The sequence below is a fragment of the Macaca mulatta genome, chromosome 18, assembly GCF_049350105.2.
Source record: "Macaca mulatta isolate MMU2019108-1 chromosome 18, T2T-MMU8v2.0, whole genome shotgun sequence".
NCBI classification, from domain to species: domain Eukaryota; kingdom Metazoa; phylum Chordata; class Mammalia; order Primates; family Cercopithecidae; genus Macaca; species Macaca mulatta.
In genome coordinates this window covers 22,044,040-22,071,386 of record NC_133423.1, presented here as the reverse complement: position 1 = coordinate 22,071,386, position 27,347 = coordinate 22,044,040, and the positions used below count along the sequence as shown (strand labels likewise).

Genomic DNA, 27,347 nt, shown 5'->3' with positions numbered 1-27,347 from the left:
TTTGACATTTATGCTAGAACCTGTCTTGGTATTGCGTTAATTATCTGACATTTGTGCTAGAAAGATGAGTGACACTTTGCCTGTCCTCAGGCAGCTTACAGGCCAGTCTGTAAGAGGAGACAAGTACACACAGACCAGGAAACAGTAGAGTCCCAGGACGGAAGGCTGGGGGTCCAGGGAGCAGAACATACCCCCTGCAGTGGAGGCTTTATTTCCCCCTGACAGTCACTTGTCCTCTGCAGGTGGGGGGATGGGCCCCTTTTAAAGACCCTCAAGCACTGCATGTATTCATATATCCTTCATGTTTAGTAACGGCTGTGACCAGCCATTTTTCTAAAACTCTCCATCCTCCTATCATCTGAGAGTGTTTCTTTTTTAACAAACATAATAGGGAAAATTAGGGTTAAATAAAAATGGACGGAATCAGCTCCTTAGGGTTTTTTTTAAAAAAAAGTCCCAACTGGAATTTATTAGCAGGTATCCTGCGGTGGGTGTGGATGCTCGTTTCTTTTCTTTCTGTGGATGAATATTGAAATCTGTAATTGGCTTTTTTGATTGTGGCATGTTTCTTTTAATAAGGTATCCCAAATCTGATGGTGACGATGATAGTGATAATTTTGCTAGCGGAATTAAATACTGTCAAGATCAGAATATGTTGGAAGTAGCTTTTTATGAAAATGACACATTTTCTAGTTGCTAAACCAGAACCTGTTTTTCTAGGCTACAGCCGTTTCAGTCAACTTCATTCTTGTTAGCTGGGAGCCATGCTGGTAACGCTGTACAGCAGTATGAAGGGATCACTTTTGAAGCTAAAATTATCTAGGTCTTACATGTGTTTTCTTGATGTTTGTCCACTTGGACTCAGAGTTTCGTAGTTACCGTAAATGCAGTTACCTCCTTGCTCTTTCTTGGTAATCAGTTACGTTAGTGCGAGTTGCATAGGGGTTTTATCTCATCGCGAGGAAATATCAATTTCTGATGGAACTATTTTCTGCTCATTTAACAGAACATCTGCTCAAATTCATGACCATGGGGGATATGAAGACCCCAGACTTTGATGACCTCCTGGCAGCATTTGACATCCCAGATATGGTCGATCCTAAAGCAGCTATTGAGTCTGGACATGATGACCACGAAAGCCACATGAAGCAGAACGCTCACGGAGAGGACGACTCCCACGCACCATCATCTTCTGACGTGGGTGTCAGCGTCATCGTCAAGAATGTTCGGAACATCGACTCGTCCGAGGGCGGGGAGAAAGACGGCCACAACCCCACCGGCAATGGCCTACATAATGGGTTTCTCACAGCGTCCTCCCTCGACAGTTACAGTAAAGATGGAGCGAAGTCCTTGAAAGGAGATGTGCCTGCCTCTGAGGTGACTCTGAAAGACTCGACGTTCAGCCAGTTTAGCCCGATCTCCAGTGCTGAAGAGTTTGACGACGATGAGAAGATTGAGGTAGATGACCCTCCTGACAAGGAGGATGTGCGATCAAGCTTCAGGTCGAACGTGTTGACGGGGTCGGCTCCCCAGCAGGACTACGATAAGCTGAAGGCACTGGGAGGGGAAAACTCCAGCAAAATGGGACTTTCCACGTCAGGCAATATGGAGAAAAACAAAGTTGTTAAGAGAGAAGCAGAAGCCAATTCTATAAACCTGAGCGTTTATGAACCTTTTAAAGTCAGAAAAGCAGAGGATAAATTGAAGGAAAACTCTGACAAGGTGCTGGAAAACAGAGTCCCGGATGGGAAGCCGAGCTCCGAGAAGAATGACGCTGGCCTTCCCGGCGTTGCGCCATCAAAGACAAAGTCGTCCTCCAAGCTCTCGTCCTGCATCGCTGCCATCGCGGCTCTTAGCGCTAAAAAGGCGGCTTCAGACTCCTGCAAAGAACCAGTGGCCAATTCGAGGGAATCTTCCCCGTTACCAAAAGAAGTAAACGACAGTCCGAGAGCCGCCGACAAGTCTCCTGAATCCCAAAATCTGATCGACGGGACCAAAAAACCATCCCTAAAACAACCAGATAGTCCCAGAAGCATCTCAAGTGAGAACAGCAGCAAGGGATCCCCATCCTCTCCCGCAGGGTCCACACCAGCAATCCCCAAAGTTCGCATAAAAACCATTAAGACATCTTCTGGGGAAATCAAGAGAACAGTGACCAGGGTACTGCCAGAAGTGGATCTTGACTCTGGGAAGAAACCTTCCGAGCAGACAGCATCCGTGATGGCCTCTGTGACATCCCTTCTGTCATCTCCAGCATCAGCCGCCGTCCTTTCCTCTCCCCCCAGGGCGCCTCTCCAGTCCGCGGTCGTGACCAATGCAGTTTCCCCTGCAGAGCTCACCCCTAAACAGGTCACAATCAAGCCTGTGGCTACTGCTTTCCTCCCAGTGTCTGCTGTAAAGACGGCAGGATCCCAAGTCATTAATTTGAAGCTCGCTAACAACACCACGGTGAAAGCCACGGTCATATCTGCTGCCTCTGTCCAGAGCGCCAGCAGCGCCATCATTAAAGCCGCCAATGCCATCCAGCAGCAAACTGTCGTGGTGCCGGCATCCAGCCTGGCCAACGCCAAACTCGTGCCAAAGACTGTGCACCTTGCCAACCTTAACCTTTTGCCTCAGGGTGCCCAGGCCACCTCTGAACTCCGCCAAGTGCTAACCAAACCTCAGCAACAAATAAAGCAGGCAATAATCAATGCAGCAGCCTCGCAACCCCCCAAAAAGGTGTCTCGAGTCCAGGTGGTGTCGTCCTTGCAGAGTTCTGTGGTGGAAGCTTTCAACAAGGTGCTGAGCAGTGTCAATCCAGTCCCTGTTTACATCCCAAACCTCAGTCCTCCCGCCAATGCAGGGATCACGTTACCGACGCGTGGGTACAAGTGCTTGGAGTGTGGGGACTCCTTTGCACTTGAAAAGAGTCTCACCCAGCACTACGACAGACGGAGCGTGCGCATCGAAGTAACGTGCAACCATTGTACAAAGAACCTCGTTTTTTACAACAAATGCAGCCTCCTTTCCCATGCCCGTGGGCATAAGGAGAAAGGGGTGGTAATGCAATGCTCCCACTTAATTTTAAAGCCAGTCCCAGCAGATCAAATGATAGTTTCTCCATCAAGCAATACTTCCACTTCAACTTCCACTCTTCAGAGCCCTGTGGGAGCTGGCACACACACTGTCACAAAAATTCAGTCTGGCATAACTGGGACAGTCATATCGGCTCCTTCAAGCACTCCCATCACCCCAGCCATGCCCCTAGATGAAGACCCCTCCAAACTGTGTAGACATAGTCTAAAATGTTTGGAGTGTAATGAAGTCTTCCAGGACGAGACGTCACTGGCTACACATTTCCAGCAGGCTGCAGATACGAGTGGACAAGTAGAGTATCATTTACATTTTCGTGTTTCAGTGATGAGTCTGTAGGCATGAGTGCTTGATAAGATGTCCTTGATTTTAGGGTGGGAATGCAGTGGAATGGATGGGTGTGTGTGTGCATGCATGCCTGTGCAGCCAGGCACATGATCCAGTAAGGATTGTTCTCATAGAATAGAGAAAGTTAGCTGGGGATGTGGTGGTGGCGGCGGTGATGGAGGTGGTAGCAGGAGTGGTAGTGGCGGTGGTGGTTGTGGCAGCAGTGGCATGTGCCTGTTGCCCCCAGCTATACTCGGGAGGCTGAGATGGGAAGATTGCTTGAGTCCAGGAGTTCGAAGCTGCGGTGAGCTGTGATTGAGCCACTGCACTATAGCCTGGCATTGGGGCGAGATCATATCTATTAAAAAAAAGAATAGAAACAATGTTGAAACATTGATCTTATTTTAATAGAATAGTTTTTTTTGGGAAGATAATATATATGTACTAATTGAGTTGTGGAACTTTAGATTTTGGTAATCATTTGGTCATTGGAATGTATATTGAAAGTCTGAAATTTAGCTGATTATAGTGTCATCCTGTTGTATTAGGTGTTTGAGCCAGGCTTCATCATCAGAGTTCCTGAGTTAGTGACGATTTTGATATTTAGAAAAATACTTACTGTTATTTATCTGCTGGCAGCTGTACTGAGCTTACTGTTGTTTATAATGCTGATCTTTCTTTTATAGTTGAATGCATTTATCAGTACCCACTTCTATGGCATGTCTGCTTACTTAAGATGGTGGTCCAGAAGTGTGTTCAGTAATATCCTTCACTGCAATGAATTTAAGCCACAAATGGCAAACCCACCTCCAATTAAACAGAATACCTTTGTATGTGTTTGCAGCTTTTGTTTTGTAGTGAAGTGCAGGTCGATGTTTGTGAATTACATTTCACAGTGGGCATCAGCCAGCCTTTTATCTCCATCATTTGCTACTTCATGAGGCAACTTTTAGCTAATAGAGAAATGTATTTATCATAAATTTATAATACTGTTATTTGGAAGTAATTAGACATGTTGAATGAAATAAATTGGAGTTAGACCATGTGACATAATGTCCAAACCAGAAAACTTGTGAAATTTGACTGGGCACAGTGGCTTATGCCTGTAATCCCAGCACTTTGGGAGGCCGAGACAGGTGAATTGCCTGAGCTTGGGAGTTCAAGACCAGCCTGGGGAACATGGCAAAACCTCGCCTCTACCAAAAATACCAAACATTAGCTGGGCTTGGTAGCGCGTGCCTGTGGTCCCAGCTACTTGGGAGGCTGAGGTGGAAAGATCACTTGAGCCTGGGAGGTGGAGGTTGCAGTGAGCTGAGATCATACCATGGCACTCCAGCCTCAGGTGACAGAGCAAGACCCTGTCTCCAAAAAACAAACAAACAAACAAACAAAAAACCACTTGTGAAATTCAAAGGGAGCACTAGTTTGAGCTAATATACTCTGCCCCTCAAACATCTCTTTATAAAGATTTAGCAGTAAACTGGGCTTTCCTTTTTTTCCCCCTCCAATAGTTTGTTAATTAGGATGTTTGTGCTGCAGTTCAGAAGTTTGGTACTATCTTAGTGATTAGTTCCTCAAGGGTAATTACTGGTTTAAGTTCTTTGTAGCATTTCGAGTTTGGGGAACGAAAGATCAAGAATACCCCGGTAATTTTTTTCTCTGGTTTTTCAGTTTAGTGGAAATGGAAGCAATAAAGAGTTTTGACAGCATTCTTGCAGGTTTAAATGTTAAATGTTTCATTGACTCCAGCAGTAAAATGCCCATAAAACAGGAAAGCAGTGACTTAGTTTAAGAAGGCTGTGATGGCTCCAGCTGTTAACCTAGCCCGGTGACAATGCCTGGGTTCTGTCTCCATGGATGTCCTCCCATCTTGATACCACTTCATCAAAAGGATAATATTTCTTTTCATCCTAACGGGATGCAGTAAAAAAGGGGGAAACGCCAAACAGCTCTTTCTTCATTTCTGTTTTCCTCTTGTCTCGTGTCTGTCTGCTGCTGGACTGTGTAGAGTGGTCGACTGTGTCCTGGTTTAGGAGGGTTCTCACTGTGAGCTGTGTGCTCTGTATCTGGCCTTTGGAGCTACCCTCAGATGTGTCTGTCTGAGACCTCCTTCTCTGAGAGCAAGGAAGGGCATGGGCAGGTGGGTAGGATTTCCTTCTTCCCTGTGTTTCCCTAGTTTTTGTTCTTTATTAACCTTTTAGGCTCAACAGCCAAACTAGGGTGAAATGGGTGAAGCTCTGCCCCGGGAGGAGAGATTAACATCTTTTCTTTTGTGTGTGGTTGCTTCGGCATCACTTTTGTGTCTTGCTGGGATGAGTAAAATAACGCAGGTCACCTATTTCACGCGGAATCCCAAGGAGTGAATCGGGGCAGAATGTACATTTAACTCTCAGGCCAGATACACACAAGCAAAACACTCACCTCCTGTTCTGTGTCCTTTTTGCAGCCATGCCCTCATCTGTGTAGGCCACTCAGCTCACCACAAAAGGGCGTTGGTTTGTAGTGAGCTTCAGCCCACTGCATAGCCACGCACTGCAGGACCAGCAGTGTGAAAAGGCCCCATAGCACGCTGTCCTCCTGTTCCTCGTTTCCCCTTTCTCACTGGATCCAGAATGCCTCTCCACAGCTTCCCATTTCCCAGACGCAGCCAGACTGTGTCACTCAGACCCAGGCGGGGAGTGTGGCTTCTGCCTCAGTGGGAGTAGCTGCTGTGTCTTCAGCATTCATGGTTTAACCCAACCTGGAGTCTCTTCCTCGGTTCTAGGGGCTCAGTAGAATTCCTGTGGCTGTTGCCATCCTAGCCTCCACATGTGACCATGGGGGTTCTCGCCCATTACTGTTGCCCAGGGTGCCATCCAGCAGCCATGGGAGCGGGAGGTGGGGGCTGCAGTAAGACAGGGAGAAAAGAAAAGAGAAAGTAGCCTTTGTTTCATCCTTTTCACTTGCCAGTCACATGACTGTCGGCCAGTTTATAGTTTGTTCAACTCGATTGGGAAAACATCTACCCACAGAACTTGGTTTCTGTCTGAGGGTGGCACTTAAAACGCACATGACCGCTTACAAATCTAGAAATGGACCCAGGGGAGCCTGAGGTACCGGCGGCTGTGCCGAGCCCCTCCTTTCCTCTGTTGTCCAACACGTTCCATATATATTTTTTTGAGATAGAGTCTCACTCTGTCGCCCAGGCTGGAGTGCAGTGGCATAATCTCGGCTCACGGCAACCTCTGCCTCCTGGGTTCAAGTGATTCTCCTGCCTCAGCCTCCAGAGCAGCCAGGATTACAGGCACACACCATCACATCCAGCTAATTTTTGTATTTTTAGTAGAGACGGAGTTTCACCATGTTGGCCAGGCTGGTCTTGAACTCCTGACCTCAAGTGATCCACCCGCCTCAGCCTCCCAAAGTGCTGGAATTATAGATGTGATCCACCCTGTCCAGCCAGTATTCCATGTATTTAACACTTTAACTTTCCATTTCCCCATAGACCTCCACATTCTTGGTAGCTCATGGGTGAATTGGAAGAGTATACCAGCCCACATTGTAACAGCTTTTCAGTGCTCACACCCTGGCCTGTGCTTTCTGGGGTAGGAACCCAGTGCAATTTAAGCCTGTGCCTGCGACTCTGAGTCAGGGTGCCCTGGGTCTGCACATTAGTGTCTAGTCAGTCTAGTCTCGTCACCTGAAGTGGATTCCTGAACCGATCCTGCTGCCACTGTTCATGGTTCAGAAAGTGTAAGGGGTGTGGCCTCTGGGGTCCTTGCTAGATTGGCAGGTCCATCACTCTTCACTCAGTGCCTTTCAGCTCCTTGGTTTACCAGGTCTGGAGAAAGGTACTACTTTGGCAGAGGGACCTCCTTCCCTTTTTCTTTTGAGATAATTATAGATCTATGTAAGAAATAATACAGAGACAACTTGTATACCCTTCATCCAGTTCCCCACAATGGTAACATCTCACAAAACTATAGAACAGTATCACAACTGGGAAATGGGCATTGACTCAGTCAAGATAACAGAGCTTTTCCAGTACTACAAAGATCTCATATTGCTCATTTATAGCCACCCACACCCTCTCCTCGCTCCTTAACCCTGGCAATCACTAAGCTGTTTTTCATTTCTATAATTTCGTCATTTCAGGAATGTTATATAGATGGAATAATATCGTATATAACTCCTTAGGATTGGCTTTTTTTCCACTCAGCATATTTCCCTGGTTGTTGCGTATATCAATAGTATATTCCTTTTTATTGCTGAGTAGATTCCGTTGTATGGTTTACCATAGTTCGTTTAACCATTCACTTGTTGAAAGACATCTGCATTGGATCCAGTTGGGGGCTATGATGGATAAAGCTGTTATTAACATTGTGTACTGGGTTTTGTGTGGACATAAGTTTTTATTTCTCTGGGATAAATGCCTATTTATCAGCAGAATATAATTGCTGGCTTGTGTGGTATTTGCATGTTTAGACTCTTAAACTGTTTTGCAGAGTGGCTGTACCATTTTATATTCCCAGGAGCAGCACACAAGGGATCCAGTTTCTCTGCATCCTCCAGCATTTGATGGTGGTACCGTTTTTTATTTTAGCCATTTTGATAGGTGCGTGGTATTATTTTATTGTGGTTTCAGTTTGTGTTTCCCTAGTGGCTAACGATGTTGAACACCTTTTCATGGGTTTAATTTGCCATCTGTTTTTCCTTTTTGGTGAAATGTCTCTTCATATCTTTTGCCCATTTCTAATTAGGTTGTTTGCTTTTACAACAAACCATTGAGTTTCACAAGTTCTTGATAGAGCCTAGATACTAGTCTTTTGTTGGCTATGTGGTTGCAAGTGTTTTCGCCTAGTCTGTAACTTGTCTTTTCATCCTCTTAACAGGTCTTTAGCAGAGCAAAAGTTTGTAATTTTCATGAAGTCAAGTATATCAGTTTTCCATTTTATGACCCCTGCTTTTGGTGTCAAGTGTAAGGCATAGCTCTAGATTCTAAACATTTTCTCCCATGTTTTTTTCCTTAACGCTTTATAATTCTGTGATTTACATTTAAGTCTGTGACTCATTTTGAGTTGATGTTGGTATCAGGTGTGAGATTTAGGTGGAGGGTCATTTTTTTTTCCCCCATACATGGATATTTGTTGAAGATGCTGTCATCCTCCAATGAATTGCTTTTGCCCCTTTGTCAAGTATCAGTCAGGCATTTGTGTGGGGTTGTTTCTGAGTTCTTTATTCTGTTCCATTGATCTGTGTGTCTGTCCGTCTACCAGTATCTACAGTCTGAGTACTGTAGGTAGTCTTCGAATCTGGTAGATGGATGCCTCCAATTGATTTTTCTTTCCCAAAATTGTTTTCACTAATCTAGTTCTTTTACCTTTTATATGTTGTCTATTTCTGTAAAACAACATGCTGGGATTTTGATAGGAATTGCATTAAACCTACATATCAGTTTGGGGGAGAATTGACATCTTTACTATATTGAGCCTTTCAATCCATGAACATGAGCACAGATTCTTCATTTATTTATACTAATAAGAACAGATACTACACTTGTTCTTAGCCAAAAGGCCGAGAAGTGATTTTTCATTTATTTATATCTTTGATTCTTTGTTTTGTAGTTTTCTTTTCTTTTTTTCTTTTTTTTGGAGACGGAGTCTCGCTCTGTCACCCAGGCTGGAGTGCAGTGGCTGGATCTCAGCTCACTGCAAGCTCCGCCTCCCGGGTTTCCGCCATTCTCCTGCCTCAGCCTCCCCAGTAGCTGGGATTACAGTCGCCCGCCACCTCGCCGGGCTAGTTTTTTGTATTTTTTAGTAGAGACGGGGTTTCACCGGGTTAGCCAGGATGGTCTTGATCTGCTGACCTTGTGATCCGCCCGTCTCGGCCTCCCAAAGTGCTGGGATTACAGGCTTGAGCCACCGCGCCCGACCTGTAGTTTTCTTTTCTTTTTTTTTTTTTTTTGAGATGGCGTTTTACTCTTGTTGCTCAGGCTGGAGTGCAGTGGTGCAAACTCGGCTCACGGCAACCTCCGTCTCCCGGGTTCAAGTGATTCTCCTGCCTTAGCCTCCCGAGTAGCTGGGATTACAGGCATGTGCCACCATGCCCGGCTAATTTTGTACTTTTAGTAGAGATGGGGTTGAGACGGGGTTTCTCCATGTTGGTCAGGCTGATCTCGAACTCCTGACCTCAGGTGATTCGCCCGCCTCAGCCTCCCAAAGTGCAGGGATTACAGGTGTGAGCTGCTGCGCCAGCCTTGTAGTTTTCATCATGTAAGTCCTGTGCATGTTTTGTTAGTTTTATTTTTTCAGACAATCATAAGTGGTATCATATTTTTTGGTGAGGACATATTGATCGCTAATATGTATAGAGACAAATAATTTTTACATATTGTGTATCCTTTGACTCTGTTGAACTCAGTTATTGGTTTCAGGGTTTTTTTGGGTAGATTATATTGATATTTCAGATATCAAAATAGCCTTGCATTTCTGAAATGAATCCCACTTGGTCAAGCTGCATATTTCTTTTTTTTTTTTTTTTTGAGATGGAGTCTTGCTCTGTTGCCCAGGCTGGAGTGCAGTGGCCGGATCTCAGCTCACTGCAAGCTCTGCCTCCCGGGTTCCCGCCATTCTCCTGGCTCAGCCTTCCGAGTAGCTGGGACTACAGGCGCCCGCCACCTCGCCCGGCTAGTTTTTTTGTATTTTTTAGTAGAGACGGGATATCACTGTGTTAGCCAGGATGGTCTTGATCTCCTGACCTTGTGATCCGCCCGTCTCGGCCTCCCAAAGTGCTGGGATTACAGGCTTGAGCCACCGCGCCCGGCCATTCTTTTTATATATTTTGAATTATAATTGCTGCTATTTTGTTAAGAAGTTCTGCATCTATATCCATGTAGATTTCCTTTTTTGTTCTGTTCTTATCTGGTTTGAGATAGGTTGATACTCATTTTTTAAAGAATTGAGAAGTATTCCCTCCTCTTCAATTTTTCTGGAAGAGAGTGTGTATAATTGGTGTTAGTTTTTCTTTGTTTGGTAGAATTCTTTGTTTGGTAGCATTCTCCAGTGAAACCATCTGGACCTGGAGATTCCTTTTTTAGGGTTTAAAAAAAAAAACAAACCTGCTGGGCTGGTGGTGGGGGAATTGGCAGAGATGAAAACTCCCCTTTGCTACTGGCCTTCTCTGACACCCACCATCTGGGTAGGGGCGTTGGGACAGGCAGCTTGTTACAGTCTCAAGAGGGTTGAATGAAGTCTTGACTCCCCTCGACTTGGCACAGATTGGGGTGAAGCCACAGCGTTTTCTGTAGGATTTGGCTGGAGTAGAGCAGTCTTCATTTAAAAGTTTTCTGTTTTCCTAGGCACCCCTTTCCTGGTCGTCGGCTACAGAGCACAGGCTTTCTTGGGGATATTTTTTTTGTCTCTTCCCATTGGCATTTTGGGTTACTAGCTTCTTCAGCTCCAAATCTGGTACATATGAGGCAAAGAGAAACCTAGGGAACTGACTACCCTGTCATTCGTAGGGTCTTGAGGTCCCTAGCTAATCTTTCATTCCACATTTCAGAGTCCTTTTATGTTTACTTTATATATAATGTTCAGGGTTTTGAGTTGTACTTAATGGGAAGAATAGGGAAAGTGACTTTTATTCCATTTTCCTGAAAGTGGACGTTTTACTCCATTTTTAAAAAAAGATCCTAATGTAGCTGTCCTGTCTTCAGTGAGAGATTCTGTAATTGCATTATTGTGCTCTGCCAGAGACTTTCAGACCCCAATCTCAGTTGTTTTTGCAGTTAGGCTTCCTGGGAGGGTGACTTTCCATTTGACTTCCTGGGATTTCTGTTGTCTCTGAATTGAAGACATTTTCTCCGCCCAGTGTAAATTTCCTTTCTTAGCCCCGTCTTTAAAAGCAGTTAGGAGTGAGAATTGCTTCTTTTTCCTTTCACATCTGGTGAGCTGAGCCTCTTTTAAGACCTCAGCCTCTCTCTTAAGAACACACTTTTCTTGATTTAGCTCAGTCACTATCCCCTTTTTAAATCTTTCCTTTTATATTTTATTTTTTCCTTGGTATCATTTTGTATTTTGACCTCTGTTTATGTTTTGAACAGAGCCTGTCTCAGTTTCCCCAGGGTGCTTCTCTGCACCCAGCAAAGGGTCTGTCTGCCTGTGAGCACCAGCTGGGGCTGTTCCTCCTATGCCTCTCACCATCTCCCCTTACGCATGCCTTTAGCCTTCTGAGACTGCCAGTATGCCGTGGGTTAAAGGAAGGTTTGGGTGGCATTTGGTGCATTCTCTTTGCCAGTTGCTGCTCCTCCTCCGAGTGTTCCGTAGACAATCTATGCAGAACTAACAGTCGCCAGAGAGACTCAAAAGCACCGCTTCCTTATTAACTGGCCTGTGCTCAGTGACCCCCAAGAGCGGGTCTCTGGTAAGAGCTGTGTTGGAATATATGGTTTTAACTTGAGGCTCTCTTTGCCATACGTTCCCAAAGCTGTCTTGGGATTTGATCACACTGTGCTACACAATCTGGACCAGGAACCGAAAGCCTGCTAGGCTGAGGTTAGACTGCCTGCATGCATCTGCTTACCCCTTGGAGGAGGCGGTGGCAGAGGGAGAGAGCCAGAGGGCTGAGGACCTTTGCGGGGATCACTGCCTTCCAGGGAGCATGGAATCAAGCAGTACAATAAAAACAGAGTTCTGAGCAGTTGACTCTTTAGCCATTAAATCTGCCCCAGTTAGGGGTTTGTATTCTGATCTGTCTGCTTAATAATCCCGGCTTTGGGGTATGTCGAGAAAAGGGAGTGGGCGAGAGACCAGAGGAGCTTTCCTCTTCTCCATAAAGTATTTAAGAGCTGAGGACTGTCGTTTGAATAATTGATAAATACCAATTTAATGTGTTGGGATGTCATTGCTTCAACTCCTCTTAAAACCATGTCTAAATTTAACCAACTATAGACTGGAAATGCTTTCTGTAACCCCTTAATTTTAAAAACCTGTTTTCTTCTTGTGGAATTTATATCAGCTGTAGAATCACAGAATGCTATAGGTCTTTTGACCAGCCCTTTTATTTTACAATTGAAAAAAGCAAATGCCCAATTGGTGGCAGAGCCGGGACTCAAGGCAAAGTTTCTGTATTGCTGGTTCATTCTTTCTGCTTGTCTAAGATGTCGAAGCATAGGCTCTTACAGCCAGAGGGACCTTAGGAATCACATAAGGATGGATTCTTGGGGTTACTTCCAAGTCACCTTCCGGAGTGTGGATAAAGGTGGCATCTAAAGTGGTCCTCGTTTTCGGGAATTGCTGGTTCACTTTAGTTTCGGGAACTTTCTGGGCATCATTAATATAACATACTAACTGTATTCCCGGGAGCAGCCTCTGCTGGTTCTCATTTCTAGATCCGCTCTGCTCAGACAGCTTCCTCTGGAAACCGGGGAGCTCACCTGAATTCCTCCCTTCCTCCCTCTCCCAAAATACCCTTATTAGCAGAAGACTCATGACCCTTGGTTTTTGGTCCTGCTCTTCTAAGTGTTTAATTTAAATTTTGGTCAAGACTAGTCCTGTCCTAGTTTATATTTTAGTGTTATCAACTTTTAATTTACCCATATTCTTCAGTAATAAGCATCTAAGTAGATTATATGTGTTGGCCATATAGCTTTCTGTAAATTTGTTCATTTAACTGTCAATTCTTGTTAGGGATGTTTTGTGTAGCAGAATGATTTGAGGACAAAACCAGCACAACCGTCTAACTCTGTGAGCGAAAGGCATACAGAGCCAGCTCTGCTGTGTTTGCCTGGTATGACTTCCATTTAAGTGAGATCTGAAATGAAATGCTTTCTTTGTGTTCTCAGTCTGAAATTGGACAAAAGTGAAAGCCACAAAACAAACTGGTATACTTTATTATTTTTGGATAATTATACTGTAGACAGAAGATTATGGAACTGCTTTTAATGAGGTGAGAGTACTTTACTTAGCATCTGGGCTGACTGTTAAGCTGGCATTGTTTCTGACTTAGCTGCAGTGTTTCATGTTGGTGTAGGCTTTTGGTCTGTTTGAAATTTAAGCATAAGTATATGGCCATACTTAATTTCTCTAGCCTCTCTCACTGTTTCTCACGTACCTCTCTCAGGCTGTTTTCTGCCTACATTATGAGCAAAAACACGTATAATTATTTTTCTTATTACTCAGCTAATTCCTCATCTATAGAAAGAGGATGTCAAGCTTGAACACTCTCTGATTCCTTAACTGGCCAGAATGTACCAGGTTCCCCCTTCCCTGTAGCCTGCATTTGCATGCCATTGATGGATTTCAGTGCCAGGATTGGATAGCAAAGGCTCAAGAAGGGTGCAGTGGCTGATGCCTCTAATCCTAGCACTTTGGGAGGCCGAAGTGGGCGGATCACCTGAGCTCAGGAGTTCGAGATCAGCCTGGGCAACATGGTGAAACCCTGTCTCTACTAAAATACAAAAAAATTAGCCGGGTGTGACGGTGTGTGCCTGTAGTCCCAGCTACTTGGAAGGCTGAGGCAGGAGAATTGCTTGAACCTGGGAGGCAGAGGTTACAGTGAACTGAGATCGTGCTGTTGCACTCCAGCCTGAGCGACAGAGTGAGACTCTGTCTCTTAAAAAAAATGAGTACAGTCATCTCTTAGTTTCCTCAGGTGTTGTTTCTAGGACCCCCTTCAGATACCAACATCTGAGAATGCTCAAGCCCCTGTTATAAAATGGCACAGTATTTGCATAGAACCTAAGCACATCTGCCTGTGTCCTTTAAATCATCTCAAGATTACTTATAATATCTAATAGTGTAAATACTATGTAAATAGTTGTTATACTGTATTTTTTATTGTTGTTTTGTTATTTTTTATTTTTTTCCCAAATATTTTTGATCTGTGGTGGACTGAATACATAGATGCAGAACCTCAGGATACACAGAGTCGGTTGTAATTGCAAAGCGTGGAATGTGGGTACTTTTCGGCTTTATTTTCCTATAGCTTTCTAGTATTACCTGGCTATTGAAAAGTAATGTTTACTTTAAAAAGTAACAGTTCAACCGAGCAAATAAGTCTGCTGTAGAATAGAAATTAAATGTTTATTACCTAAGTACCGAAAATGTTTATCCATTTTTAGATGACATAAGTAAAATGTCAAGAGACACATAAAACCACGTAGGTGCCCTTTCTTATGCTTTCTTCTATTGAAAAGGCGGTTACCGTCACATTCAACTGCTTTATCCTCTACTAAGTAGCTTCAGCTTGTGTAGTAGAGTGTTAGAATTTTAAGATATATTTTAATTTACTTGATTAAAAAAAGTAAGGAAAGTCAGTCATTACAGGCCCCAAAGAAATCCTTGTCTGCCCTCATGCTGAAATACATCCCCCCAAACCCAGAGGATGTTCATCATTTTCATGAATTCAAAGCATTCCAGAAAAGCTGATGGAAGATACTCCTTTGTGCTGTGAAAATGCATCACCACTATCATGGGAAGCAGGGATGACAAGTTTTCTATAACAGGAACAGTGAATACAGCTTGAGGGAATACAGTTAAGCAAATGATGTCATATGAGTTTAAAACTATTGACACCATGCAACCATCAAGGAGGAGGATGTCTCCAACCAAAATAGCTTGTTTTTTCCCTCAAAATGGAATGAAGCTGGCATGGTGGCTCATACCTGTAGTCCTAGCACTTTGAGAGGCTGAGGCAGGAGGATTGCTTGTGGCCAGGAGTTTGAGACCAGCCTGGACAATATGTGAGACCCTGTCTGTGCAAAAAAAATACAAACATTGGCTGAGTGTGGTGGCGTGTGCCTGTGGTCTCAGCTACTGGGGAGGCTGACGAGTGAGGATCGCTTGAGGCCAGGAGGTGGAGTCTGCAGTGAGCTGTGATCACGACACTGTACTCCAGCCTGGGCAACAAAGTGAGAGCCTATCTCAAAACAAGAACAAAAACAAAACCCAAACAGAATGGAGTCAAGGAGTAGAGGAGGCAGGTAAATAAAGATAGAAATGCAGGGGTAACTAAGTGTCTGTACGTAGATATGCATGCATCTACAGAAACTAAAGGCAAGGTCTCTAGTGTCCAGCGCGACTCCCCGGTGACCATTTTCTCCCACTTCAGGAATTGCAAAGTGTGAAAGCATTTTGATTTGAGGCTGTAGTCCCTATGACTCCCTCTTTCTCCTTGTGCTTCTGTACCGAAAGTCGGTGAGGAGCCTCAGCTGATGGGAACGAGTGAGTGCAGAGTCGTACAGCTGGGTGGGGAGACATGATGATGATACATTCCAGTGAATTTAAGTAATTCCTTGTGCGTCTTATATGTATTGTGAAGGATAACCATTTGTAGTATATCTTGATGAAAATGTGAAAATTTTTTTCAGGGAACACTGTCTGCTTTTTAGATTTTCTTTCCATTTTCTACCATTCTAAAAGTAGTACAATCACATTACTTTAGATAAAAGAGAAGCAGCAGGGGAGGGGGACTCACGTCGACACTGACATACTGTGGGCACTGTTGGTATATTTGCTAATGGTTTTCCCTGTGTGTTTTTGTTTATTCATTCATTATATCCCCACCCCACTCCTAGACTCCAGTTCAAATCCTGGTTCTTCCACTTAATAGGTTTGGAGACTTGGGCGAGTTTCTTAACTTTACTGAGCCTCATTTCCTTATCTGTAAAATGGAGATGTTATCTGCTTCATAGGTTATGAGAATTAAATGAGATGATGTACTTCAATTTACTTAATGTATTTTAAATACCTAGCTTAATCTTACCATTTGACTCATGGTAGGATGGGACCAATGTATATATTTTAATATAACATATATATACACACATGCGTGTGTATGTGTATATGTATGTATATAAATGTGTGTGTGTGTGTATATATATAAAATGTTTTTTGACTTCTTTTAGTATAGAAAATGCTAACTTTATTCCCAAGTAAGTGCAAGACATTTTAAGTTGCCTGTGGAAGTTCAGACATGATAATTCCCTGCCTGGGACTGTGTGAAGGTAGATAGAAGACTTGAGTTCACAGAAACAAATGATTACCTGTGGTAATGTAGATGTTAACAGGATCTGTTATTAATGAATCTGTTGACTGGTTTTCCTTGCTGTGGCTTGTTTTAACCTTTGAAATATGTGTTATGAGAAAAGGAGTGCTGTTTTTTTAATGATGCTAACTTCATCAAAGCTACCTGTAATGTTCTTATTTTGTGATTATAATAAACATTTTGTGGGATAAAATTGTTATTTTAGTCCTTTCAGGAGAAAATCAAGAAAGAATTTTCAAGTGAGTTTCCTATTTTTCTTAGTCTAAGTCACTTGGAAGTTTAAACCTTAATTTTTGGGCGTGCTTCAAAAACTAGAAGAATAAAAAAAGTTGTTTTAAAATTTCTTAACTGTTGTCAATATAAACAAATGCTTTGAATCTTAGCAAGAATCTATATTTTGAGGCTTTCTTTGGCTTTAATACAAATTGTACATTTTAGAAGATGGTAGATAATTTGTGTTTGCATGAATTTCTGAAAATATTTAAACACAGTTTATGTCATATGCTATGTGAGGTTTATTTTTGGGGTGGAAGTAATAAGTCCTCAGTTTATGTTTACTTTAATTTTTTTTTGGTTTTGTGTTTTTAAAAATATACCATGTTTATTGCCTATATCCAAGAGGATGAAAAATAGTGTTTTGGGTTTTCCTGGATAGTTAATGATATAGAGCCTTTTCCAAAGAGAATTTCACCTTTAATTTTATTTTATGCATAATCAGATTTTAAGCTCTATAAAATTGTAATTTAATGTCTAAATTTATATACTTGAACTTGAGTTCCTTGGTTTTAATTATAAATTTTATCATGGCCAGGTCATCCATTTAAAGGCCAATTTAAGTGCAAAAAGAACAAATAATTGCTGTCGCCATTCTTTTGCATTCCTGTATTTCAGATTTCAAATAACTGGTCGGGGAACAATTGGATTCACTTCTAATTAATTTTTATTATTTTGGAGAAAGCTTTTTATGAATTGTGAGGACTGTGACTACTGTCAAGATACATATGCCTATAAACTTGTTACTACGTATTAAAATTGTTTGCTCACATACATTTGTAAGAATACCTCTCTTCTTTGCCCTAAGCAAAATGCAAAAGTAACAGAATTGGAGCTCTGCTACAACAGATGTTTTTAGCTCATACTTTGAGATGAGCCTGACTACATAGCACATACTGTGATTTTACAGGACAAAGAATTGTACGCAGGACATGTAACTTTCAAGTTGGCTTTTCCCTTGGGCTTAGAATCAATTACTGTAGTGTTTGAAATGAAGGATGTATAATTATCTGGAGGTTTAACCATGGTTCTTTGCATATTAGAAAGTACTTAGTAGGACCAACCCTGTTTCCCCCTTTGGTTTGTTTAGAAGACTTGCACTATCTGCCAGATGCTGCTTCCTAACCAGTGCAGTTATGCATCACACCAGAGAATCCATCAGCACAAATCTCCCTACACCTGCCCTGAGTGCGGGGCCATCTGCAGGTCGGTGCACTTCCAGACCCACGTCACCAAGAACTGTCTGCACTACACGAGGAGAGTTGGTTTTCGGTCAGTATATCATTCACTTATGTGCAAGTAAAACTCGTTCACTTACAACCGCACAGCATTTTGAGTGGTCTGCACACACAGGTTTCTGGGTCATACAGTGATACCTCGATTAACAGATCCTCTGGGAACCTAGCTCATTTGTAGAGTCCATCTGTTTGAATCCTCTTAATGTAATGTCGGCCCTGCTGGTCCTCACAAATCGGAGGGTCATGGGGCCTGTCCTTTTAGGCACAGTCTTGCATGTGTGCAGGTGTGACTTTGACTGTCAGGTTTTTTTGTGTCTCTACCGTTTTTAACAGACTTTTGCTATCATACTCTTTGCATTTTAACCCCTGCAAGAAAACTATATATTCTGTACCTCTTAATATTTCCCCTTCTCATGAAAACAGAAATAGTGCGATGGTCTTTTACTTTTATTTTGTCCACGTTGAAGGATGGGGTGTATGTCCCAGCCTTGCACTCCAAATAACTTCCTCCTCCTCCCCACTCCTCCTCCTCTCCCTCCTCCCTTCCTCCTCCTCCTCCTCCCTCTCCTCCCTTCCTCCTCCTCCTCCCTCTCCCCCCTTCTCTCCCGTCTTCTCCTCTCCTCTCCCTCCTCCCCCTTCCTCCTCCTCCCTCTCCCTCCCCACTCCTCCTCCTCCCTCTCCCCTTCTCCCTCCTCCCCATTTACTCCTCCCTTCTCCTCCCTCCCTCTTCTCCCCTTCCTCCCTCTTCTCCCCTTCCTCCTCCTGCCTCTCCCCATTCGAGTTCTCTCATTCCTCCCTTGTCTCTTCTGTGTGTCTTCACTGTGGTCCCTTTTACTGCCCCCCCGGATTCTCAGATGTGCGTTGTACAACATCTGGCAAATCTAATGTTAGCTAGTGTTGAATGATGATACATTTGAACTGTTTTCTCCATCTTAGGACCTTCTGGTGCCTTTTATATTTTCACTAAGAAGATTCCACCAGAAAACATGTCCATTGATACACAGTGTCTTTGTTAATAGAGGTATTACTGTACTATATGTTTATCTTAACATTAGGTATTTGCTTACCTGGTACCTTTGTTAGATTGTTAATATGCAATGATTTTTTTTTTTTTTACCTGTAATAAATTATGTTTAATAAAAATGAAGTCCAGTTAGCATGATTTGGTGGTTTTATTTAAGTTTAGGTTATGTTATCATCAATTCCTAGGTGGTTCTGCCCAGTTTTCCATTAATAACACTAAGCTATGAGACTTACTTCACATTTTATCGCATGCCTCCAAACCTGTAATGCACAAGTGTTTTATGAATTGAGATCTAGCCTGGTGGAAACCTTTGGCTTGGAAATCAAGAAACCAGTTTTCTTGTACCACTTCTGCCAGTAACTAATTATGTGGTAATTCACGTATTCTCTCTGTACTGTGGTGCCTCTGTCTATAAAATTGGTGCATTGTCTGCCTCCAGCTCCACTGGGATGTTACTGAGTAAAACAGGATAATCAAAGGTGCCCCAGATCTGCAAAGTCCATGCAGAATAATACTTTTGTTCTTGCCATCACGTTTTGAAACTATTATTAATGGATTCTGCGTTTAATAATAGAAAGCAGCTCTGCAGCACTTCCCAAGTGCTCTTCTTTGCACTGATGTCGAATTTTTCTCAAATGTTTAGTTTTTCTAATATAATGAAAGTAAACTTAGGTTGGTATGATTAAAAGAAGTATGACTTCTGCAATTTTAGCTATTGCTGCTGTCTTTCCTGAATTAAAACAGAAGCTCCACATGCAGGCTGAAAGTAATCAGCCCACTTGGGAAAAGACCATCCTTGCCCTTCTGTTCTTTTGCCCTACTCACAGAGTTGTTCACATTTGGTATTTTGAATTGCATATTTCAAGTTGTTAACCAAAAATTTTGTGTTGAGTGTGGATTTTTTTTCTCCCTGGACTTGAGGCTATATGGGGCTGGTAAAAAATGATGTGTTGTGAAGTTTAGTTCATATTGACTGCTCCTTTAGAAGAGAGGAACATTTTTAACTGTAATGCTTTTCCTCTGCTGCTTCATGTAATGGTCCATGTTCATGTTTAAGTGGGGCTTAGTACCCCTGTGGCCTTGTCATGTTTTCTGCTCCCTTTGGCTTTATAGTTACTCATTTTCAATATGTCTTGTCTTTAGCCAGAGGAGTCTAATGTGGCAGCATGGTTCCCACGCCTCACTTTGTCTCGTCTTGGTGCAGTGTGCCTTGCTGTCTCTCCTCCTGCTCATGTTACATCTCCCAAATATTGATGGGTCATCCCTGGCTCCTGGTTAACTTCGTAAAAGTTATATATTGATAAAAGTCAAATATTTTTTTCTGAATTTTCCTGCCTCTTGATACACTGGACTCCGTATCTAGAAAGGGGAATGGTTATAGGATTTTATACTGTAAACTTTTTTTTTTTAATTCAAACAATAAAGAAAGTTTATTGCTATCCAGAACAGGACTTCAGGATATTACGTATTTCTTAGTAGACAGGATTTTTCATAGCATTAAGATACTGTATGAGCCGTTCGAAGTCTGCCTTTCTTTGTCTTATTTACATCCCCCATTGGCCTCTGTTGCCCCCTGAAACTCCTCTTCTTCCTGTAGGCAGATGTATGACTTTTTAAAATACCCTGCTTTCGTTTCTTACTTGTTAAAGAGGGTTTCCCTTGGCCTCCATGGCGTTCTCTGGGTTGAGTCACAGCCACTTCCTTTTGCTTCAAAAAATTCCATCTTTATTTTAGATACTTCCTTTTTATTTGCTGTACATTAAACCTTCCTCTTACTCCGAGTGACTTTAGGTTATTATTGCTTTTCTCTGTATTCCTTTTTGTCCTTCCTGGGTCTTTTGCCCTTTGAACACCACCATCTTTCTATCCTTCATGGGAAAATCTTCTGTTTATAGTTATGGTGTGGTGGGTCCTTCAGTTTCATTAATTACTCATCTACTTTTGTTTTACATAATCTTCCTCTTGCATGGGAGTTGTAGGCTTCTAGGTTTGGGAAGAACTAAAAATGATCTATTTTAACTCTTCTCATTTTACAAATGAGTAACTGGCTCAGAGAGGAGCATTAACCTCTTCAAGACAACCCAGTAAGTTAACCCAAAATGGTTTCAGTATGCTTGGGTGGCTCTATTGCCTGAAATACCAGTTCAAGTAGATAGGCTAGCGAGGCTTTCCTTTTATTCTCCTGTTGTTATTTAGTGTTTTAACATAGCTGTTGCTGAACATAATGCCTTAAGTCACTGGAAATGCTAATGCATTAGTTATGATTTTTAACAGAATGCTTGCAAAGCCTAAATAGAATGCATGCAGTCCAGAACATGCCACTCCTGTGTAACTTTGGAAGCATCTCCATGATTCAGAAGGGAGGTTCTAAGAATAGAAGCATCTTAGATTGTCATAGACGTCTTTGGATACTTCCCCCTGGAAACCAGGCCTTGTCTGCAGTCTTTCTTCCCTGGGTAGTTTACATCCGGGAGCACGTATGTTCAGTTGTATTAGAAGTACATTTCTGGAGACTTTTGTACCTGCAGAGAGACCACTCTTCAATAGTTTTCAGGTGTGAACAAGGAAGACTTGGTCATCAAGTGGAGGTGTTATAAGTGTTGCTTAGAGTCTTAGTGTGAAAAAGATGAGATAGAGGAGAAATGTATTTTAGTTTTAAAGTTTGTCTTCATTGGATTATATTTGAGCAAGTAATTAGCTAATTGTGAGATTATAAGCTAGAGAGACAATTTTTTTTAAGAGATGCTGAATTTTCAGAGGTTTATAATTCATGCAGTTTCTTAAACAAATGCAAGTGTACAAATGTATTTTCTAGGAGACAGAACACCTAGGTGGTTGACCTTCTCTATCCTGTGGACCACCATGAACCCTGCATACATTGACCACATCAGTGTGTACCAGGAAACAGTGGGCTGAGGCCTTGGAGCCAGAACTTCTTTGTTCTTCTCTGCCCCTGTGTTCATGGCATGTAGGTTTAGACACTGAAGATTTCTTCCATTAGAAATGCCATTTAGGTCCTGGGGATGGGTAGGAAACTCAGAGCCCAGGTGCCAGCATCCAGCATGTGGAGGCCTCTCCAAAAACAGTAGTCTGGAGACTTGACATCCATTCTTAAAAATGTTAATTAAAGATGCTCCAAAAATAGACTATTTGAGTTTTATTTTTCTTCTTCATGATCTTTTCTCTTAAACATATAAAAATAGGCTGGGCATGGTGGTTTACACCTATCATCCCAGCATTTTGGGAAGTTGAGGTAGGTGAATTACTTGAGGCTAGGAGTTTGAGACCAGCTTGGCCAACATAGCGAAACCCCATCTCTACTAAAAATACAAAAATTAGTTGGGCGTGGTGGTGCACACTTGTGATCCCAGCTACTTGGGAGGCTGAGGCATGAAAATTGCTTGAACCTGGGAGGTGGAGGTTGCAATGAGCCGGGATCACACCACTGCACTGCAGCCTGGGCGACAGAGCGAGACCTTGTCTCCAAAAAAAAAAAAAAAAAAAAAAAACCCACAAAAAGCATAAAAATTAAATTGATTCGTAATAGGAAAAAAACTAAAATATACTTCCAAAGGGCCATTAAAAGCCTAAAAGGGCTATGAAAGTATGTTCATCTCACCCAGTTTTTGCAGTTACACGTGTGTTATGGTCTTGTGCTAATGACCATGTGTTTATTTTTCTAACAGATGTGTGCATTGCAATGTTGTGTACTCTGATGTGGCTGCTCTGAAGTCTCACATTCAAGGTTCTCACTGTGAAGTCTTCTACAAGTGTCCTATTTGTCCAATGGCGTTTAAGTCTGCCCCAAGCACACATTCCCACGCCTACACACAGCATCCTGGCATCAAGATAGGAGAACCAAAGTAAGTCATACCGACTTTCGATTTTTACTCCACTGCTTTATTAGTAATTTAGAGGCGAGGTGTAGTAGTCGTTCTATTGAATAACATTTACCAAGTTCTGAAAAATTACACAGCTATGCCAATTTTGATGCTTTACAAAATATAGCTCAAAGCTCATCCAGATCTTTCTATTCTTTCCAGGTAAAGACATTGTCCAAAAATGTTACCTATTATTTATGCTCTTGTCACGAATTTTTGCTCAGCAAGTAAATTATTTATATATTTTTTTCTTAAGATGAATGTTTTTTTTTTTTGGGGGGGACAGAGTCTTGCTCTGTTGCCCAGGCTGGAGTGCAGTGGTGTGATCTCGGCTCACTGCAACCTCCGTCTCCTGGGTTCAAGCGATTCTCCTGCCTCAGCCTTCTGAGTAGCTGGGACTACAGGTGCATGCCACCACACCCAGCTAATTTTTTGTATTGTTAGTAGAGACGGGGTTTCATCATGTTAGCCAGGATGGTCTTGATATCCTGATCTCGTGATCCCCACACCTCAGCCTCCCAAAGTGCTGGGATTACAGGCATGAGACACCGTGCCCAGCCTCTGAAGATGATATTTAACAACTCCTAGGAAAACTATTTTTTAGAAACCCTGTCATCTTTAAATTTTTCCATAGTTCCTTTTTTATAGGGTACACTTTTGCTTAAAAAGTAACATTTTTAAGATGAAAGCAACTTAAGACACTGGTTACTGAATTTAACTTCATAGCCAGTATAAGTCCCTGATTAGTAAAATTTTTTTTGCCTTAATCTTGCTCTTAATTTGATTGATTTTTGCTTTGTGGAGTCTTTAGTAATGAAGTGGTTCTTTGGCAAACAGGGGCTGGCTGCCTGCAGTAGGGGCAGCTTAGCAAAGAGGAGGGAGTGTAGGCACTGGAGCCAGTCGGAATCCTGCCACCCACTGGCTGGGTGACCTGGGGCCTGCACTGTCTCAGCCGCCATCTTCTCCCCTGTGAAGTGAGGGTCCTGCTTCAGTGAGAGAGATGACGTATTTAAACTGTGTAGCACGATAGTCCCTGTGTCTGGAGCACGGAGGGCTCTGTCAGCATTCATTCGTTCCTTTGTGTCTTCACTCCCTCCTTGTGCACACAGCACTGGATTAATGCTCCTGATTGTGCTCATTTTATTCCTGGATTAGTTATGGCAACATAGAGTTTGATCATTACAAGAAGCTAGATTTGCCGTCCAAATCTGTTGGTGTTTTTTTGCCCATATCTCCATAATTAAGGAAGTATTAGGGGGAAGATATGCAGGTATGCCATATTTTACATACACATACACACACACACACACCCCACACACACACAAACACACACACACACACACACACCCCCCCCCACACCTGGCTTTTGTTGAAACATTTAGTTTTGAGGAAACGTGATTGAATACTATAGAAGTAACTGTTTTATATATATAAAAAAACTGTGTTGAAGTTAAATTTTATTTTAATAGGACCTTCATTCTGATCTTTGTGGGGTGATCCCAAAATGAAACACATTACAAATTCAGGAATCCATACATGGCTTGATGGCCCTGAAGATGGGATTAGTGAATTTTACTGTCTTCAGTTTTCAGGACAGTTAGACTTCTGGGTACTAATGCAGCCTTTCCCCTGGAGTGAATGTAGTTTTTATTTGGTTCTTTATTAAAATAAATAAAATTTGATTGTCAGAAATGTGTGTGACATCTGGAACAGTAGTTGTTACTCAGAATGTAAGGAAGCAAATGATTAAAATATTCCTCAAATTTGGCTATTATATAGAAAGCAATTATTCCAGTGTTTTCTTTTCTTTCTCTCTTTTTTTGAGATGAAGTCTCTTTCTAATCCAGGCTGGAGTGCGATCATGCCTCACTGCAGCCTCGACCTCCTGGGCTCAGGTGATCCTCCTGCCTCAGCCTTTCTAGTAGTTGGGACCACAGGTGCGCACGTGCACCACCACACCTGGCTGATTTTTCAGTTTCCTGTAAAGACGGGATCTTGCCGTGTTGCCCAGGCTTGTCTTGAACTCCTGGGCTCAAGCAGTCCTCCCAAAGTGCTGGGATTGCAGGTGCGAGCCACTGCACCCCGCCCCAGTATTTATTTTCTTCCTTTCCTTCTCTTTCCCTTTCCCTTTCCTTTCCTTCTCTTTTCTTTTCCCTCCCCTCCCCTCCTCTCCTGTTTCTTTCTTTCCTTCTTTCCTTCCTTCCCTCCTTCCTTCGTTCCCTCCCTCCCTCCTTCCTTCCTTCTCGGAGTCTCTGTTGCCCAGGCTGGAGTACAGTGGCACGATCTCAGCTCACTGCAAGATCCGTCTCCCGGGTTCACACCATTCTCCTGCCTCAGCCTCTCGAGTAGCTGGGACTACAGGCGCCTGCCACCATGCCCAGCTAATTTTTTGTATTTTTGGTAGAGACGGGATTTTACCGTGTTAGCCAGGATGGTTTCGAACTCCTGACCTCGTGATCTGCCTGTCTCGGCCTCCCAAAATGGTGGGATTACAGGCGCGAGCCACCGCGCCCGGCCCCTCCCTTCTTCCTTCCCTCCCTCCCTCCCCTCCCTCCTTCCTTCCCTCCCTCCCTCCCCTCCCTCCTTCCTTCCCTCCCTCCCTCCCCTCCCTCCTTCCTTCCTTCCCTCCCTCCCTCCCCTCCCTCCCTCCCTCCTTCCCTCCCCTCCCTACCTCCCTCCCCTCCCTCCCTCCTTCCCTTCCTCCCTCCCCTCCCTCCCTCCCTCCCTCCCTTCCTTCCTTCCTTCCTTCTTTCCTTCCTTCCTTCCTCAGTTCTTTAACAAGTGCAAGCCTAAAAATAGGTACTGTATTTTAAATTATAAAAGTGAAACAAATTTATAGAAGTGGTTAACAAAACTCCAAAGCCAGTGAAAGATAAGTTAATCGCATGGCTTCAGTGTGAGGGCTAGTCTGGCTGCCTGGAGCCCTCACCCGCAGCCTGGCTGTGGCAATGGGGGCTGCTGCACCAGCTCTGTTGGGCCTAGTAGGCCTGTACTGCAGTGTGCCCGAGGTAACCCTCCCTCACCCCCTTTTCCAGTTAAAGCTAAGGTAAACGCTTTCATCCTGTGGCTGTTTGGCCTACATTTGACCCAAAGGTTTCTTTTGGCATTAAATCCATCTCTATCCTGTTTACGTTAGTCCAAAATGACTAAGTAGTCCCAGCTCAGGCACTGAAATCCCCCAGCAGTATTTGTTTAACAGGTGGTTATACAAATGACGTAAATTTATGCAAATGATTTGCATTAATTTTTTAAATGATCAGTGTTAAAATAACCTCTTACCCGTTTTTTCTTAGAGAACATATGGATGTGTGAAAATATACCCGTGAAGTCCCATAGTCCCAGCATCCCAGTTCAAAAAGCATGGCACGCGATTTTTCTTTGGTTTACTGTGTTTACTGTGTGCTGGGTACTGTTGGAAGCGCTTTGTTTCTTGTTTTCCAGTGGGTGGGCAGGCATAGTGCCCTGCTGTTTAAAAGGAAACTTCGAGTACCCCTTAATCTTTTCTGGATAATTTGGGATCATTTTGAATGTCTATTACTGTATCTCTTTTTTTTTTTTTCTTTTTTTGAGATGGAGTCTCGCTGTGTTGCCAGGCTGTGGTGCAGTGGCGCAATCTTGGCTCGCTGCAACCTCCGACTCCCTGGTTCAAGCAATTCTCCTGCTTTAGCTTCCTGAGTAGCTAGGATTACAGGCATGCGCCACCACATCCAGCTAATTTTTGTATTTTTAGTAGAGATGAGGTTTCACCATGTTGGCCAGGATGGTCTCGATCTCCTGAGCTTGTGATCCACCTGCCTCAGCCTCCCAAAGTGCTGGGATTATAGGTGTGAGCCACCACGCCTGGCCTGTATCTTATGGTAATGAAGTTTTGTGTCTGCTTCTATTTTTTCCTTGACTGCTGATTAACAGCAGTTTCTTTTGCTATGCCTTCCATTTATTGGCAATGTCTAAATGTATGTAAATGGAGAAATGAGAACTTCAAAATAAGAATTGTATAAGAGACAGAGTTTTTGAACATGTTCCTAAGAAGTAAAACATGCAAAATTAGAATAGAGGCATGAGAGAGGAGTATGGAGTCAGAGGAAGCTGAATTTGAACCTTGACCCTGAAATCTGTTTAACACCAAGCAGATTATCTAGTCTCACTAAGTACTGGTGTCCCATCTGTGAAATGGCAGCAGTGTCATCTACCTAACCGGGGCTGTGGGGATTAGGTATATGATGTGGAGGATGGTGCTTTGCCCCTAGCTGGATTCAATTGATGGTAACGTAGGAGGCTTATGGCAGCAATTTCAAAGCTTGGAGTCTTTTATTTATTTGTTGTGACACCTGTTTGAAGTGTTTTGGAGAGTTTGTTGCTGTAAATTTGACCTCACTGACTATGGGTATTTGGTTTTAGCTTTTTATTCTTTTCTCTTTCTCCTTCCTTTCCCCTTCCTCCTCTCCTCCTCTCTCTCTCTCTTCCCTCTTCTCCCTCCCCTGCTGCCTTCGTTGTGGTGTAGTCACC

At 43.0% G+C, this 27,347-nt stretch overlaps 1 protein-coding gene and 1 pseudogene across 50 annotated transcripts in view; one reads left to right on the top strand and one right to left on the bottom strand.

Annotated features, from left to right (window-relative positions):
• Nucleotides 1-27,347, top strand: part of ZNF532 (zinc finger protein 532) — a 127,776-nt gene that overhangs the window by 56,647 nt on the left and 43,782 nt on the right. For 23 of the 50 annotated variants that reach the window (XM_077974681.1, XM_077974686.1, XM_001089453.5 and 20 more), the window contains 3 exons: nucleotides 1,007-3,369; nucleotides 17,789-17,970; nucleotides 22,647-22,823. In XM_077974681.1, the coding sequence (XP_077830807.1) occupies nucleotides 1,024-3,369; nucleotides 17,789-17,970; nucleotides 22,647-22,823 (2,705 nt within the window). In that variant the 5' untranslated portion in view covers nucleotides 1,007-1,023. The remainder of the gene's footprint in view (nucleotides 1-1,006; nucleotides 3,370-17,788; nucleotides 17,971-22,646; nucleotides 22,824-27,347) is intronic. The other 27 variants (XM_077974711.1, XM_077974707.1, XM_077974703.1 and 24 more) reach the window with 2 other exon arrangements.
• Nucleotides 8,798-8,967, bottom strand: LOC114673916 (U2 spliceosomal RNA; annotated as a pseudogene).